The following is an 18,347-nucleotide window of genomic DNA, read 5'->3' as shown; positions in this document are numbered from 1 at the left end:
AGCTCATCAAAACGCGTCCAAGATGCAAAGGCATGGAAGGACTTAGACCACAAAAAAGGCGCAATATTTTGAGAAATTACAGTTTACTAGCTGTGCAGATCCCTACAAGTTGGCTCCCTCTTCTTGGATCCATGGCGACTCAGTGATTCTTCCTTCAGTTGCATATCCCGAGTTCATTCAGTTCCATTCAGTTGTCAACTACCTGGTTTTCTCGCCGAGCCCATACACAGCGGAAGACCTTAAATCCTACAAAAGTTTGGAGGCTTATAACCAGATGGTGTGTGGATGGGTGAGGGAGACGCAGTACCAAGTCATTAACGACCAATGTGTTGTGAAGGCCAAAGTAAGTAATGCAATAACGTCTTTAATCAACCTAACCTTAACTGTATATCATTGTGATACTCAAGGTGTAGCCAAGTGACTCAATAGTTTTTTTTTCATTTCAAAGACCGAACAAGACAGATTTTCCGTCGTAGATCCTGGTTGAGCTTTGCCAACCACAAGCGCCTCCTTTCCTCTGATAACTTCTGGCATTCCTCTCCCTGGTTTTTAATAACTTTTGGAAGTCGATAATATTCCAAATGTTTTTCTCGGTCTGACCTATTGGTACAACCTAAAACACGCCAATAATTAACCATTTTCCTTGACGCCGTTCGGGATCTACTTCAGTGCCTGTGCTTTGTTGTGATGCGGAGTACCTCCAACATGGCGACTTCGGGTCCGATGACGCGTCGTGAAAACCCTCTATAGAATGGCATAACCGCAGCCTAAGTGCATAAGTTACAGCACTTCATTAAAACCTAATTACATTATGGAGCCACATACCTTTGAAAAGTAAATCAGAACATTGTCTTCAGGCTTTGTTGTACACATTTACAGCGTGTCTGCACAAACAAAATATAAAGAATGCATTGCGTTACATAGGCTACATGTGCTGTGTACACTATCAGTGCCTGCTAGCAAGCGAGGCACGTAAGACAGAATGTTAAAACACATGAAACGACAACTAATTAACGTTCGGGAATACTCGCTTAACATACGCTGTTGTCTCAGACATATACCGAAACTATACTGAGATTAAACATACACACATGATAGACACAGAGTAATATTACTTCCAATGTATGGACGTGACTAGCAGAGTTTTACGGCTAGCCACGTTAGCCTCAGTACGCAGAAACTCACGGTCAAAAAGAAACATTAACAACTTTGTCAAAACATGCAAAATTCAGTACGATCGTTACAGTGCATGCAAATAATATCACACGAAATACATCGAAGTTATCAACCTAAACATTAATTTACTTTTAGAAAACTGATATACTGGTTGAAGTACTTTGTACACTGAACCTACCCGATCAAGAGTATACAGCTTCTCTGATCGGGTAGGGAAGCAGCGCGAGACTACACGCAGCAGATCTGTAGTGCACCAAATGGCCAAAGGTGGCTCCATTCACAACTGTTAACCAAGGCTGTTCATTTTTGGCGAAAATCATATACAACAATACACTACATTTTTAACTCTGTTACAATAGCATCCTTAATTAGTATAACTAATGCAAAGTATACAATGATACACTCAGGGTATTTACCTTACTTGTGGAAAACAAAAACTAAACTAAACAAAAATAACCTCTTTTAGCGATGAAGAGGAGTGAATCATTCAGCCTCAACTTGGTCAAGTAAGCTCGGGCTCAGTCATAAAACCTAACGTGTCTTCCCAGTTGCGGAAACCTAGTGGAGCCTTGAAGCCTCCCGCACATGGGTTTTTGCTGTTCATAACGTCAAACAATCTGTCAATCACCTTTAACACAAATATTCCTCATTACAGCTGGTTATGATTTACAGTTCATAGACCTATATAAGGTAGACCTGTTAGGATAGAGCAGATGTTAGCAGTTGGTTGCTTGTTCAGGAGAATGACAGGATATAGCAACCCTGCATTGGGGAAAACAGGCTTTAGGTCAGGAGGCATGACTGGCTGGCATCTCTGTGTTATTGTGGTAGCCTGGAAGAATCAGCTGCTGTTAGGTAAGGGAAAAGGTTGATTGAGCAAAGACCATCCTGATGCCACAGGCATTGGCAGAGAGAAAAAACTGTTCGAAAGGATTAAGTGCTTGAACCACCAGCTGAGGGATGGATGACGCTGATGATTTAGGACAAGAGCAGAAATGTCCACTTTTAGTGATGCTGAGGGAGACTGTAGGGCTAGGATGGTGAGGGAGCTAGCGGGGAATAGGATTGCGAGGGAGCTGGGGATGCGCGGGGGAACCGGGACCAAGGGGGCCGAAGAGGGGGCACTGGAGTCCGGGGAAGATGGGAGTCGAGGTGGAGGGTGGCTGGAAGCTGGAACGTAAGCAGGGCAGTGCAGGAGCAGAGCAGGATGGAGCGGAGAGCCGTGAGAGGGGGACCGAACGGTGAAGCCAGCTGACTGGAGGTACGGGAAGCGAGTGGAGAGAATGACTGCAGAGAGGAGACAAAAAGTTAGTGACAGACAAGGACAGGTAAGTACAACGTTTTCTTACAGAGCTTGTGTTAGCGTGTCACCAGAATGACTGAAGCAACGCTCAAGCGAAGATGATGAGTGGATCCGGGGTTAATATACTGGCTTGATTGTAGATGGCTGGCAGGTGTGTACAGCGGGAGGGGTGATGGTGGAATGACGAACAGGTGCGTGTAATCAGCTGGCAGGAGCAGGCAGGAGAAGGGGAACAACAAAGGAGACACAGAAAGAGGCAAAACAAACAGAAACTGACAGTGGGAATAAAATGGGCACAGGGAAACAGAAAATAAAACAAAGACTCACAGCCAGCCGACCCCAACCATAACTTCAATCATGTATCCTAACTTCTGAAAATGTCACTGTTACATCCACCAAGCATCAAAATGTGTTTGAATCATTTCACTTACTAAGATTGACTGATCAAAGAGGTCTGGTCTTACAAACCCCCTGACAGGTGTGTTGGACCATGGGTGTGGAGATTCTATAGTTGCTTTGTTTGGCGTTCTGCCTAACCTGGATGAACTAGGCTGCTGGAGAAAAGGGAAATTGTTTGAGCTTATAGGAACACGTAATCAATTACAAAATGTTGTGACAAACTTTTGAAAGATGATCAGGAAAATTAAAAATGGATGGGGTCGCTCCTTGCCATAAATGGTATGGTATGTCCAGTCCTCTTCAGGCTGAAAATGACAGCTGCACGTAAGGTGCGGTCTTTTGGCTCGAAGCCCTCTCTCCTGAGTGCTATTGTCCATAACTGACATCTCTGTTTATCACTTGGGAATCTACAAACAAAACAAATCCATAAGTCCATAGTATTTTTAGCGTACTTCAAGGGACATAGCCAAGTGAGAGCAGAGTAAAGGGCCTGGCTGAAACGACGCTGAACTTGGCTCCACATAAATTTCAATTCCACCTTAAAAAATGCCTGTTTCAGCCACTGGGTGGCAGTGTTTATTGCAAAACGAGCCATACTGCATCAGTGCAGATCACAGCTTTATGTTATGTACTGTATGTATATATATATATATATATATACATACATACATACATACATACATACATACATACATACATACATACATACATACATACATATATATTTTCTATACAGTTGTATACACTTTATACACTTGTTTTTGTTGAATCTGTCTGAATGAAAGCCAACAATCTTGTAAAATATATTTAAAAAGTCACAAATTCTCATGACCTGTAGACTACCACACTGTGAGGTGTAATATGTTGTTGTAATGTTTTTTTTTTTTTTATGTCCATATCTACTGTGGAATTATGGACATAATCAAGCTAAAAAATATACATTTTGACAATTATATTGCAACATTTGCTGACTTTGCACTGCCCCCAAATGGCCAAATATGGTTGTTATCATAATGTGTCCAATGATGCCCCATATGTCCATATCTACTGTGGAATTATGGAGATAATCCAGCTCAAAAATAGACATTTTGACATATTTTGACAATTATATTGCAACATTTGCTGACTTTGCACTGCCCCCAAATGGCCAAATATGGTTGTCCGTTGAATTTCTCACCTGATTCACATACTACAGATCATAATGTTTCCAATGATGCCTGATATGTCCATATCTTGTGGAATTATGGGGAAAATCCAGCTCAAAAATAGACATTTTGACATATTTTGACAATTATATTGCAACATTTCCTGACTTTTACGTATAGGCTATTTGTCGGCTTCTTGAGCCGTGTTGCCAAAGCCACACATTGGTTGAATTATTTTTACTTTTTCTCACAATCGCTTACCACTGCCAAGGTTGCAACTGAAATCATAGGCTACTGCAACGACAGTTTATGGAAAGCACAAGTATAATTATCTAGTGCCTGACTGATGGGGATGTGAGCGTTGTGATTTACGCATTTACAGCGTCAGCTTTTTTTGCCAGCTTACCTCCTGTTTTAGGAAGCAGCGACTGTATTGCGTTTTGCCTGTAAAACCGTGTCTGTGTTCTTCATATTTCTATAGAATCATAGTTTGCTCTTCTTATATAAAATATGCAGCCCTGGTAGATGTTTGTGATTGGTTATGCTGCGCGAACACCGCCTCTTTTATGTGAACGTGCGCGCCGCTGGATTGGGAAACCCTGAGTTGACTGAACTAGTTGTTAACCACCGTCGTGATACAGTTTATGCAGGACTACGGTTGTTAGGTTAGGTGAAGTCGGGTAACTGAAATAAATCCAGGACATGTTGATCTGGATTTGTAGTACAGGTCTCAGGATGAGACTCTTGTGTTTGTTTATCCATCCCAGGCTCCCAGGAAGTGCGCCGGGCTTTAAAGCAAATTTGACATAGGGGCCAAATGGTGGAAATACCAACAATTCCAAGAGTTAGCTAATCAGAGGCAGAGTAAGGTGGGATATGCCATCGCCATCCTAGAAAAAAACAACTGGTTAACAGTTAATAGACCTTTAAGTAAACTGCCTCTGAGGCCAGTTTTATGACAGGGAACACACCACAGAGATGGTTTTCTTTCTGGGTTTGTCTCCTTGCATCGTGGGGCTGAGTCAGCTGTACAGCTAACTAAGCTAACTGGCTAACAGCAGCTGACTACAGTTAGCAGCATTTAGTGGGTACATTAGCAACAAGTAGCCTAAAGCTAATGTTATCTGTCCAAAACTGGTAAATCCCATCGGTACTGTATTCAATGTTGTCAAAAAAGTTTTATAACATTTATAACATCTTTATGAAAAGTCCAAATAGTCTCACTTTACCTGAGGTCAAGGAAAAATATTAATGACAAAATTAAATTTTTCTCATGACAGCCAATAATCAAAACCAAGTTTGATAATTAGGCCTGCTATGACAGTGTTTTATGTTGTCTTGGTTAATGTCAAGTTGTCATAGCAAAGACCTCGGGGCAGCTCAGGTGGTAGAGTGATCATCTACCAGCTGGAAGGTCAGAGGGCCCTGCAGGCTACATGTCCAATTGTCCTTGGTAAGACATCAGTGTGTGAATGTGTGTTAAGCTATTTGAATAGTCATTAAGATTAAAAAAGCACTATAGAAATGCAGTCCATTTACAGTAACCTCTCAAACAATGCTAATGTTACATTAAGAGTGTCATAATTTACTAAATGAGACTCAAGTCCAAAGACATGCAGGTTCAGTAGACTCTCTAAGGTGTGGATGTATTTATCTGCATTTATACTGTAGCTGTCCAGCTGGGCCCCACTCCTCACCCAATAAGATAGATCAGTGATCTCCAACAGGGGGTCCGCAAACCCTAGGGGGTCCTCAGAGTCATTGCAGGGGGGCCACCAAATTATTTTTTAATACCTTTTAAAAGTATTAAAGTTCCTTCCCCCGAAATTAAAATAGGCCCAAAAAATACACTAACATGAATCCAACATATTATTGGAAAAGATAAATCGGCCTATTCGTAAAAAACAAACAGCTGATATATGATAACTATAGCCACTATGGTAGCCATCACTATGGTAGCCATCCACAGATACAGTTCAGCTAATGGATTTACTGTGCCTCCCACATGTATGTTTGACATTAAAACATGATGATATATGAATATGTAAATAGTAGCTTACTATTGCAGGGCACCATAAAAGGTGTTCACAACCTGTTATTTTGTTCATTTTGAGGTGTGCTGTTTCAAAGGCCATAAGTTTTCTTTTACCTAATATTTTCTGAAGTGCGAATACACATTAAAAAAAAAACTATTTCCTGAAAACGTCAACAGTGACACGTGACGAGGAAGGAGGAGGGCTTTACTCGGTGTGTCTGGTTAGACGCTATGTGCTGATCTCAGATGACCAACATTTCAAATGGAGGACTCATCTCTGCAGCTGCTGCTGGGTGAGTTCAACTTAATGTTTCTGGGTTTGTCAGTTGAAATAACAGGAATTCATAAATTAATTAAGAATATTGCTATTAAAAAAGGCATTTGAAAGGGCAATTAACTTCAAAATTCACTTCAAATTGTGCTGTTTGGTAAAACAATGCAAATTAGCAACTCAGTCTCACAGCAGTTTGTGAAATAGTCACATATTTTAATCTATTGATTCGTGTACACGGACACGTTTATCTTGTTTTTTCCATGAGGGTCGGCACGTTTTTTAAACTAATGTATTTCAATAGGAAGCATCTTTGGTGATCACAGCACGATTCTTTCTGCCAGTCGGCTGCAGCAGAGAAGCTGGATACAGCTTAACTATTATTGGTATTTTTAGCCCAATAACAGCTGTTTTAATCAACACATCACCAGATCTTATCACGGTTAATATGTATTTCTTTTAATGTTATTATTTCGGTCTTATTACCAGGGAAGCTGGATTGCTTTGTTGTTTAGTGATATTTTTAAAACTATAACGCTAATTCCTATCAACATTTATTTAGATGTTATTATTGTATTCATTTCTTTATTTAAATAATATTATTTCGGTCGTATTACCGGTGGAATATTACAGTATGCTGTAAAACAGAACACTACGATATGATCCAAGCGGGGCGCATTCAAAGCCAATATCCCACAATGCAATGCGGGCATTCATATCAGAGAATCTGACAGTGATCAGAGGGTCTTTAACGCCAGTATCGCTTCAATGTACATATTTAATCAGTGGTTTTGTCACCAGCAACAACACGTTGCTGCTAATTAAAACATAACTTGCTTTCAAGAATTTTTTTTTTTAATTTGGACTCAAAGTTGAAGTCTTCATTCTCTGTCTGTCTGTCCATTGTGAGTCAGCAGTAATGAAATGTAGGCGGCTGATTAACGTACCGTTTCTTTGCATCTTTCCTCGTCTGAAGTTTCTAAATTTCTGAGTACAATTGAACCCAGCATCAACAGCACTGCCAAGCTCTACCTGGGCAGACGGGGAGACACCAACCGCTGCTGACAGGTGTAAAAGCCTCACTAACTGTGCGCTGAATTAGAATTTAGAGCGGGAAAGTCGCCACAGACAGTCAGACTGTATTACTTGACAAAGCAGCAAATAAAAGCTCTTTAATCAGTGGGTCAAATTTAAAGATTATTTTTTGGGCATATTCGGCCTGTATTTATGACAGGACAGCTGAAGACATGAAAGGGGAGAGAGGGGGAATGACATGCAGCAAAGGGCCGCAGGTCCGAGTCGAACCCAGGCCCGCTGCGTTGAGGACATCATTTGAAACGGACAGTGTGAAAGACAAAGAGAGAGACAGAGGGAGAGAGAGAGAAGAAGAGATAGAGAGAGAGAGAGAGAGAGAGAGAGACAGAAAGAGAGAGACAGAGGTAGAGCGAAGAAGAAGAGAGAGAGAGAGAGAGAGAGAGAGAAGAAAGAGAGAGACAGAGAGGGAGAGCGAAGAAGAAGTTAGAGAGAGAGAAGAACAAGAGAGAGAGAGAAACAGAGAGAGAGAGAGAAGAAGAAAGCGAGAGAGAGAGAGAGCCAAGAAAAAGAGCGAGAGAGAGAGAAGAAGAAGAGAGAGACAGAGAGAGAGAGAAGAAGAAGAAGAAGAAGAAGAAGAAAGAGAGAGAGAGAGAGAGAGGGGGAGGTGGATGTGCTCAGAGCAGATGAAGAGTCTGTACGGGGATATGAAAACCAGATTTCTCTGCCTAATAGTCAAAATATTCATTACACACGATTCAAACAACAAGCTAGCTCCGTCTGTGGGTTCAGCAGTGTCCATAGCAACCAGCCGTTTATCGCAGAGTCATAAAAATGCTCATTCTGATTAGCTGTAGTAGATGGGTTGTTGTGAGTGATGTGATGTATAATTAATGAGGGAAATATTGAACAGAGCGGAGGTGCTGTTATCTGCTGCTCCTCTGTGCACATTTAGACAGATGCTTTGCATGTCTCACAGAAAATGTTTGCATCAGCTAGCTCTACATCAGCTGAGCCGGTGTTTTTCGAACTCTGTTTCCCCGTCGAGATGTGTTCCCCACTACCTAAACCTGAACCAAACCCTCGTAGCATTTTAACAGTAGGGAAAAGAATAGACGGGGGATAAGACTTCAACACAACGCCAGTGCGGGTGACACGACTCTATGTTAAAAACAGCTGGTACATGTACCGGAGATATATATAAATATCAAAAAAATATTATTTTCAGCAAAGTAGCTTTTGTGTTCATATGTGCAGTATTTATTCAGTTTGTGGAATCCTACGATCTCTATAAAGCTAACGTTAGCTTAAGATGGCTGTAGTCAGCTGCTAACAGTGACATTAGCACTTCAGTGATAATTAGCTAACGCTATGGACCTCGGTGCTAGCCGCATCACTGTCTTTCTAACGTTAAATCACACCCTTTCATGTAATATTGCTTATGGGTTTTACGTCTATGGAGAAAGTTTCTCCTGAACAGGATCAAACACGGGAAGAGCCTCATAACTAGAACATTCATGTCCAAAAACACACAAACATGCTAGCTCCTTGGGTCTAGCAATAGCAGCGTCCATGGCAACCACTAACACTTTATCAGCGGCAGATCGAGTCAAGAAAATGAACCTTCTGATTAATAGTGGATGATGGATTGAGGGTGAAATAACGTATAATTAATGAGGAAATATTACTGAGAACACAGCAGGGAGCAGAGGAGAGCTGCTGTCAGCTCCTCTGTGCAGTCTGCAACGTCTCACTTGTTACAGTCTATCTATGGTCTCACTGTGAGGCAAAAGTAGTAGACCTGAACTGAGCTCACTCCTGTAGCCAATCATGTTTTAAACTGAGGTTAGGTCCTTCTACCTCATTAAAATATGGACACAGAAATACAGAAATAGTATTAGTATACAGACTAGCAAACAATTTAGGCTGGATGTCAGGTCACAGCTGAAATAGTGTTGAGATGATGACCAGGATCAGGTGTGTAGATTGCTGATGAGGAACAGGTGAGAGCAGGTTCAGGTGATCCTAGAATTCCCGCCTTGCAATCGTTGCCCGGCAACCGGAACATGGCACGTTCAGGAACGTAACACAAAACACAAAAACAAACAAGACAGATAGGGAAAACATGCTCAAAGGGATGGGTTCTTGACATTATTTATTCTTTTATTTATTTATACAAACAATTATTTCGGCATTTATTTATTACTGCATATATCTATTTATTTATTTATTGAAACTTAAGTCATGTTCCGCCCTCAATTTTTGAAATTTAATTTTTAAACTCTTTTTATAGTTCCTCTATTACATAATGGATAAATTAATACATTTGAAAACCAATTGAATAATGACAGTTTTAATGTACAATTAAATGTTAAATAAAGAAATGGTCTATTTCAATATCCAAGACCCTGGAGGTCCTCCATAATTTACTTCTCTCAAGTTTGAGAATAGAATGAAAAACATTGAATGCGTACTTAAATATTTTTTAATCTAATATCAATGTGTGGCTGTTTTTGTGTCCAGAGTTGTCCTGTTTTGATGTCTTGTTTCAGGTAAAAGCTCAAACTAACCTGAGGTTGATTACTTTTCAGTTCTGACTTCACTGCTGACCAGCCCAACAAACCAAGGTCAGTAAACTCCTTCTGTCACATCTGATAGACAAGACAATGGTTGAGGAGGAGAGTTTATCAATACATTAAAACACTAAATGCAGTTTTGATCGCCACAGTGCACACAGACTGGAGAGAGAAGATAAAACTGAAGATAAAATGTAAAAATAATTCAAAAACAAGGGCCATTTCAAATGATGCACGACTGCTAGAAAAAGAGGAAAAACTGAATCTTTTGAATGATATATATATATATATATATATATATATATATATATATATATATATATATATATATATATATATATATATATATATATATATATATATATATATATATATAAAATAAGCTGGTAATGTCAGTAGGGTTATTGAGCCAAAGTATTAATAAACACAGAAACTTGAAAGAGTAAGACACATGTAGACAGATGTAGATATTCTGCTGTGTCTAATAGCAACTTTGAGAGTTCAATTTGAAAACATGCAGAAATGGTTTGCTAGCTCACCGACTGAATTATAGAGGAGAGGATTCAGCAGTGAGCTTTGAGAGTTCAATTTGTCTGTCAGTTCACCTCCTGCCTCCATTACTAAAACACAGAGATCACCATTGCTGTTGGACAGACAGGGAGAAAGCAGTAATATGAGGAATGTGGTTAAAAATAAGCCTTAAAATGCAAATCATCTTCTATAACTGTGTCTTTCTTCCCTCCTCCCTCCAGCCTCTCTGACTGTGAGTCCCAGCAGATCTCAGATGTTTGAAGATGAGTCTGTCTCTCTGAGCTGTGAGGAGGACGACAGCTCTGCTGGATGGACTCTGAGGAGGAACACAACCAGAGAAACCAGGACTCAGTGTGGAGATGGCTGGGGAAGATCTGCTGGTTCTTCCTGTAAAATCAGCCTCATGGCCCCACGGGACAGTGGAGTTTACTGGTGTGAGTCCAGAGAGGGAGCAACCAGTAACAGCATCAACATCACTGTCACTGGTAAGATCAGACTGTGGAGTCAGTATTGATGAAGCTGTGTGTGAATGGATGACATGCTGTAGTTTGTCTCTGTGTTGAGGTGGACCAGTGATCCTGCAGAGTCCTGTCCTCCCTGTGATGGAGGGAGAAGACCTCACTCTGAACTGTAAAACAAAGACGTCCTCCAACCTCTCAGCTGGTTTCTATAAAGATGGATCCTTCATCAGGACTGAGGCTGCAGGTCACATGACCATCCACAATGTTTCCAGGTCTGATGAAGGCCTCTACAAGTGCAACATCAGCAGTGTTGGAGAGTCTCCATCCAGCTGGGTCTCTGTCACAGGTGAGGAGGTTAAAGGTCATCATTCATCTTAGGACGCTTTCACACCTACAGTTCGGTAGACTCTGCGATTTGGGGGAATCATTTTTTATTTGGTTCTGTTTGCTTTCACACTACACTTTGTCACATGCACCAAACCTGGTCTTTGAGATGATGATGATGATGTGTGGTCATTATAGATTATGGATCTGAAAGTTATCGTCACTTTAATCATTTATACGTCAGTAAATTTTGTGCAAGGTGGAAATTGCAGGCTAGTTAATGCATTGATTTAAGGTTCACTTCCTGTGTGTGTCTGATTGCGTTCACACATGAAGTGACCCAAATCTTGAGCACTTCTTGGAAAAAAATCAGAGACCTTTGTATTCAAGTGACCAGAGTTCTGTTATTTGGTCCATACCAGAGTTTGAATGAGATTTCACACCGCCCTAAACCAACAGGCGTATCCAAGGAAACGCTCCAGGGTTGGGTTAACACGGTGTGGAAGCAGCCTAACACACCGTCTGATATTAGATATTTCTACCTCTAACTAGACCAGGGGAATTCACTCAATTACAAACATGATACACAAGATTGAAGTTAAAAGCTTTACATAAAAAAAGAGGAACAGTAAATTAGCTGAACGTGTTATCTACTTACTTTGATTTCTATGCTTTTAATTAAATACTTTTTTGTTCATTTTAGAGAAACCCCGACTACAAGTCCTCCTACAACCTCCGGCTTCACCACTTCTCCTCCTCCCTCCCCCGGTTCTTATTTTTTAAAGATTTCAAAAGTTGGGTTCCTTCATTGTATTCATAATTCATATACTCACCATATTTATAATCATTATTTTTTTTTTTTATCATTTTACTAGGAAGGCCATTCCAGTCAATTTGAAGGTTTTCGTATTAGTACATAAAATCCCCATAAATAAGGTTATAATCTGGACCTTGTCTGGCTCTCCCTCTCCTTTTTCTCCACTTGGAGCGATCACCGACCCAGAGAGCATTTCTTGAGATGGCTGCTGACACATTTTTAACAAAAGCCATATACATTCTTACTCCCATATCTACTGCCCCTAACCCCCCATATTCTTTGCTTTTATACATGATTTCTCTTTTTGTTACTTCTCTAGTTGGACCCCAAACCACATTTATACACTGTTTATTTAATTGAATTATCATTTTGTTAGATGGAGGAAAGAGGTTTGCTAAAAACAGGAGTTTGGATAAGATGAACGTTTTAACAATGTTGACTCTTGATTTATAATTAGTGCTTTTGTTTTCCCATTTTTTTTACTTCTTCTTTAACTTCACATAGTTTAGTCTCCCAGTTTCTCTCACTACAGTTTCTATTAACAAATGGTCAAACCCAAGATTTAAATTTCATTCTTTACTTTAATGTTGATATTACGTTTGTTACTTTCCGCTCCGATCCAAACACCCTCTGTTTTATCATGGTTTAACTTAGCGCCAGAAGCTAGTTCATACAAGTTCAGGTGATTAGTTAACACATCCATCTCCATCTGGTTTTAATAACAACTGTGACATCGTCTTAATAGGCCATGGCAGTAACTTTGGGCGCGACCCCAACGTGTGTACCAGATATGAGACTATCTGAGTTTATGGTTTTAATAAGAGGGCTGATGGCCAGGATATATAGAGCAGCACTCAGAGGGCAGCCCTGTTTCACCCCTCGCTTTACATTAAAGAGCTCTGTTAAAACACTGTTACATTAACACACACTCTAGATTTAACATACAGACATCTGATCAAATGGATAAAGGTTTCTGGAAAGCCATAAGACTCCATTACAGCCCATAGATGGTCTCTGGAGATATAATCAAAGGCTTTTTTTTGGTCCAGCCTGATTATATAGAAGTCTTTTTTATCAGATTTATTCATCATTTCTCTCATTGTGCAGAGATTATCCCACATTAAACAACCTTTTATGGCACATGTTTATTCTTTTTCTATAATTTCATCTGATATATCATTTCATCTATTCATAATTACTTTGGCTAATAATTTATAATCAGTGTTCATTATAGTCAGATGTCTATAGTTATCAATGTCATTTTCATCACCTTTCTTATAAAGTAGACATATTACACCCTGATTAAAGGATTCCCCCATACAGCCACTGTTCAGACAGTCGTTATACATCTCTGTAAGGAGGTTTAATACTTCGATACATCGATATTTAACTGACAAAACTCTAAAGACAGACCATCAGGGCCGGGACTTTTATATTAGATATTTCTACCTCTAACTAGACCAGGGGAATTCACTCAATTACAAACATAATACACAACATTGAAGTTAAAAGTCTAAAGCTTCACATAAAAAAGGAAGAACAGTGAAATAGCTGAACGTGTTATATACTTACTTTTATTTCTTTGCTTTTAATTAAATAATTTTGTTCATTTTAGAGAAACCCACAACTACAAGTCCTCCTACAACCTCCACTACAACCTCCACCACCTCTGGCTCCACCACTTCTTCCAATCCCACCCCCTCTCCTCCTCTCCTTGTGTTGGGGTCTGCTGTTTCAGTCGGTGTCCTGGTTCTCCTGGTTCTCCTGGTTCTCCTGGTTCTCCTGGTTCTACTTGTGAGACACATCCGTAGGAAACCTAAAGGTTAGTCTCAATAAGACTCTTTTGCCGCAGTTCAAAATCTAAATGTACTGTTGATATTTTCAATTTCAGAATTGGAGTGAAGTGTTCAAACAACAGTTTCTTCAAGTCAAACGTCTCTTAGTATTCTCATGAATCACTATTCTGTTGTTGACAAACCATCCTCACCACGAGGGCCCTTTAGCATGCTCCGGAGCTTTTGATCAGATCACATAATCTTCCTCATCTTTCCATCTTTACGGACTTCTCTTTAATGATTAAATTGATTGAAATTGATGTTAACTTTGGTTTATTTCAGCTCAAGCTGAGACTGGAGATGATGACGTCACATACAGTGATATCACAATATCACGTAACCTGAAACAGCCAATCAGACGGAGCGGAGGTAAAGATGTTTTTATTGATTTTCAGAAGAATCTGAGGGACGGTGTGTGTGATCTTGGTTTAATGTCCTGAGAGGACGTTTTGGGAAAAGAGCATTTTATAAAATAGGGATATTTTAAAAACTAAATCAATGTTTTAGTCCACAACAGTCACAGTGTAAGGTCTATTTTAGTAGATGATAGGGTGTGTTCTTCTTGTCATGAGAGTCTGGGTGCACCCAGACTCTCATGACAAGAAGAACAGAAGGGTTGTAGAAGGGTTTTGTACCCTGTGGTTAAACAGCTCTAACAGCTCTAACAGTTCTGTGGTCGTCCAGTTTCCTGTTTCTCATAGCAACCCTTCAGCTGTGGTGGAGTGGGGGTCTGCACACGCTTCACTGCAGGACTGTTAATAAAACAAAGATCATATCAATAAACTAAAAAATTGCAGATTTACATACCTTTGTATGTTATGATCACTTACAATACAACTCTGAGGGTCTGTGAGTCTCTAGACCTCGTTCTGACCTTTAAAATCTGGTCTGAGTGATCTGATCACTAGTAGACAGCTCTAGGTGTGTGTGTGTTCCCACCTGGCAGCAGAATCTTTCTCCAAATGTGTCATCAGTGACTACTTATGGTCGGATCTCACTTCCCCGCTCTATATGCAAATAAACATGCACATAATTTCCATTTAAGCACAAATGTACATCAAAAAGGGCTTGAGCAGCTTCCTTTTATCTTCCTACAGAGAAAGGGCCCTTTTCCAGGATGCTTTTATTTTAAAATAAATGAATATAGGCATTTATGTTCCTGTTTGTGCACAGCTTTGCTGTCAAACACATATTTATTGAATAAAAAATTGAAATATCAGGTCAGGAGATTTCCATGTTCCAATGCCGGCTGGCCTCTCTCTGTCTCTCTCTCTCTCTCTCTCTCTCTCTCTCTCTCTCTCTCTCTCTCTCTCTCTGTCTCTCTCTCTCTCTCTCGCTCTCTCTGTCTCTCTCTCTCTCTCTTCCTCTTCCCCTCTCTCCTCCCTGTCCCCCTCTCTCCTTCTCCCTCTCTCTCTCTCTCCCCCTCTCTTTCCCTCCCTCTCCGTCCCTCTCTCCCTCTCTGTAATAATAATTTTGATCAATACATTAATGTCTTCAGGTAATTCAGTATTCTGGCTGTGTGAAGCTGAAGGTTATCTTGTTTGTGAAACAAAAAGTATTTAAACTATTTGTTTTAATCATGCCTGCTGCACCCAACACAATGCCAAAAAAAGAAAAGGGGGATTTAGAAAGAAGGAGGAGGAGAAACAGGAAACAGCCAAGAGCAAATCTTAATGCATGGTTAACACCAGGTACCAGCAGCAATACACAGAAGACACAACTCAGACGCTGAAAGTGTTAGTCCTCCACCTGAGAGAGCAGCAGAGATCTCACGAGCTACAACTGGAAGACAGGACCAGGTTTTACACAGATGATGAGAAATTACAATTAGTGATATAGTGCCATGTGCAATTATTGGTGAAACTATGTCCCTCTCCTTGGTGCAGCCAGTTCTTCTAAATATATAATTTACTTGAAACTAGTAGCATAGAAAACATGCCTGCTCTTGTGAAGAACCTAGTGAATACTAAAGCCCATGGTCTCTGTGTGAACGGGTTATTATGTAGTAATGTGTTGAGTATTAAACAGTTGGGAGTGTAGAGGGAATTAAAAGAAATTGGTAAGGTTTGAATTGTGTTAATATATTTACTATTTTGTTTAAAAAAGGGTTAGGGTTAGATGAATATATAATTATTTATTAATCATAATATAATAATTTCACTTAAGCCCCCGTCCCCCAAAATGTCTGTATCCGGCCCTGTTTCTGTTTGCTTACAGGCTGGTTGTGTGTGAGCATGTGTTGATTAATGTCAGTTGAGTAGTCACAGTTGAGTAGGCGGCCCTAATGTGGCCCAGGACACATTCCTGTCCTCACTGGACACATGCAGCCTAAACCACCTCCAAATGTGGTTTTTAAAATCTGATCTCAATGCCCCCCGAGTGTTTCCAGCTGTACTTAGATCTGTCCTCTTGTGATCTGATCACTCAGATCTGATCTTAAAGCCAGTTATAAACGGGGTGCAAGAGGCATGAATCTCTCGCTCAAGCTGTCAAGTTTGTGTTAGGCAAATATATTGATGGCACCATAACAGAGATGATCATCTAAATCTAGTTCAGTATATCTCTCTCCCTGGGAAATGTACACATGTTTACATTATTTCAAGTGTTAATAACCAACGCCCTGACATGTTGACACCGTGAGTTGTTCCTCCTGCGGTCAACATGTCTCTAAAAAAGAACACCTCGTTAGCGTGAAGTCCATTTCACATGAACTGGGTTCCCAGTTAACCCTGACATTGTACTTCCCCTTATGTAGACTTTGACACTTCTGTCTTAAAGCTACAGTATCGCACAAAAGTGAGTACACCCCTCACATTTTAGTAAATATTTCATTATATCTTTTAATGGGACAACATTAAGAGATTGGCATGGTTTTATGTCGGTTAGCCTAATAGCTGGTTTGATTTGCATTGAGAGATGATTTTATGGAAAGTACCCCATGTTAATCTCTAGGTATGGTGAAGGGTATGTGATGATGTGGGGGTATGGTGAAGGGTATGTGATGATGTGGGGGTATGGTGAAGGGTATGTGATGATGTGGGGGTATGGTGAAGGGTATGTGATGATGTGGGGGTATGGTGAAGGCTATGTGATGATGTGGGGGTATGGTGAAGGCTATGTGATGATGTGGGGTATGGTGAAGGGTATGTGATGATGTGGGGGTATGGTGAAGGGTATGTGATGATGTGGGGTATGGTGAAGGGTATGTGATGATGTGGGGGTATGGTGAAGGGTATGTGATGATGTGGGGGTATGGTGAAGGGTATGTGATGATGTGGGGGTATGGTGAAGGGTATGTGATGATGTGGGGGTATGGTGAAGGGTATGTGATGATGTGGGGGTATTTTAATTCCAAAGGCCAAGGGAACTTTATCAGGATGCCTAGTATCCTGGATCCATAAAATAACTGGCCTTTAAAAATAAAAATCTGTCTGCCTCTATGGGAATTTAACATAGGGGTGTACTCACTTTTGTTGCCAGCGGTTTAGACATTAATGGCTGTGTATTGAGTTATTATGAGGGGACAGCACATTTACACTGTTTATACAAGCTGTACACTTAATACTTTACATTGTAGCAAAGTGTAATTTCTTCAGTGTTGTCCCATTAAAAGATATAATAAAATAGTATTATTGATTGTAGTAAAAGTTAAATAATCAATGTAATTTCTCTTCCAGAGAGTGATCCTGCTGCAATCTCCGGAGTGAGAACAGAAGATGTCTGTTACGGACAAATAGTGATCAAAGACAAGAAATCAAACAGGAAGAAAGGTACAGCTGCTCTTCTATGTCTCCATCTCTAGAAACATCTGTTAGAGGAGAACACAAAACAGTTCAGCTGTTCACTTTCTATCAAACTAACATAAGGAAATAGTGACTTTAATATGGACTATTTTCAACTGCGGATTAATCCTCATCTGGTGCTCTAGTGAGTATTTGTGAATGAAGTACAGTGTGTGTTCATGGTGATGAAGAAACATGTCATTTAGTGCAACAATGACCATCTTTACATGCAAAGTATTCCGGTTTTTGCCATTATTCTGAAAAAGACATTATTCCTCTAAGCTGTTTACATTGTTAACATGTGAATATTCCACTAACATTTCTGTTTCCATGCAGCAAAATAGGATCTCCCAACAAGGACAAATCAGGGCTCACAACAAAGACAAAAACCAGCACTGGCTAGAACAACACTTAGCTGGACCGACTAATCAATACTAAAACACAACCTACTACTAATATGACTTGATGGAACAAGCCCCCCCCCCCCCCCCTCCAGTCAGTGTGTAGGGTGTGTATGAGTGACAGAGGGGAGTGTGTGCTGCTGTTGTAAAGTGTTAACTTAGCCAAAGGCAAACCTAGGACAACATAACGATAACCTAACCTAAGGCCGGCGACAGACTGGATGCGTGGCGTGAGCGTGGCGTTTCTGTTGCGTGTCAG

At 40.3% G+C, this 18,347-nt stretch overlaps 2 protein-coding genes across 2 annotated transcripts in view; one reads left to right on the top strand and one right to left on the bottom strand.

Annotated features, from left to right (window-relative positions):
* Positions 1 to 18,347, bottom strand: part of LOC116059868 (low affinity immunoglobulin gamma Fc region receptor II-b-like) — a 347,874-nt gene that overhangs the window by 52,378 nt on the left and 277,149 nt on the right. The gene's annotated exons all lie outside the window — the stretch shown is intronic.
* LOC116064565 overlaps positions 1 to 18,347 on the top strand; it is a 305,191-nt gene that overhangs the window by 277,616 nt on the left and 9,228 nt on the right. The window contains exon 12 of the mRNA XM_035993884.1: positions 17,583 to 17,675. Within this exon, the coding sequence (XP_035849777.1) occupies positions 17,583 to 17,675 (93 nt within the window). The remainder of the gene's footprint in view (positions 1 to 17,582; positions 17,676 to 18,347) is intronic.

This window comes from Sander lucioperca, chromosome 17 (genome assembly GCF_008315115.2).
Source record: "Sander lucioperca isolate FBNREF2018 chromosome 17, SLUC_FBN_1.2, whole genome shotgun sequence".
In the NCBI taxonomy this organism is placed as follows: Eukaryota; Metazoa; Chordata; class Actinopteri; order Perciformes; family Percidae; genus Sander; species Sander lucioperca.
This window is presented reverse-complemented; position numbering and strand designations above follow the sequence as displayed.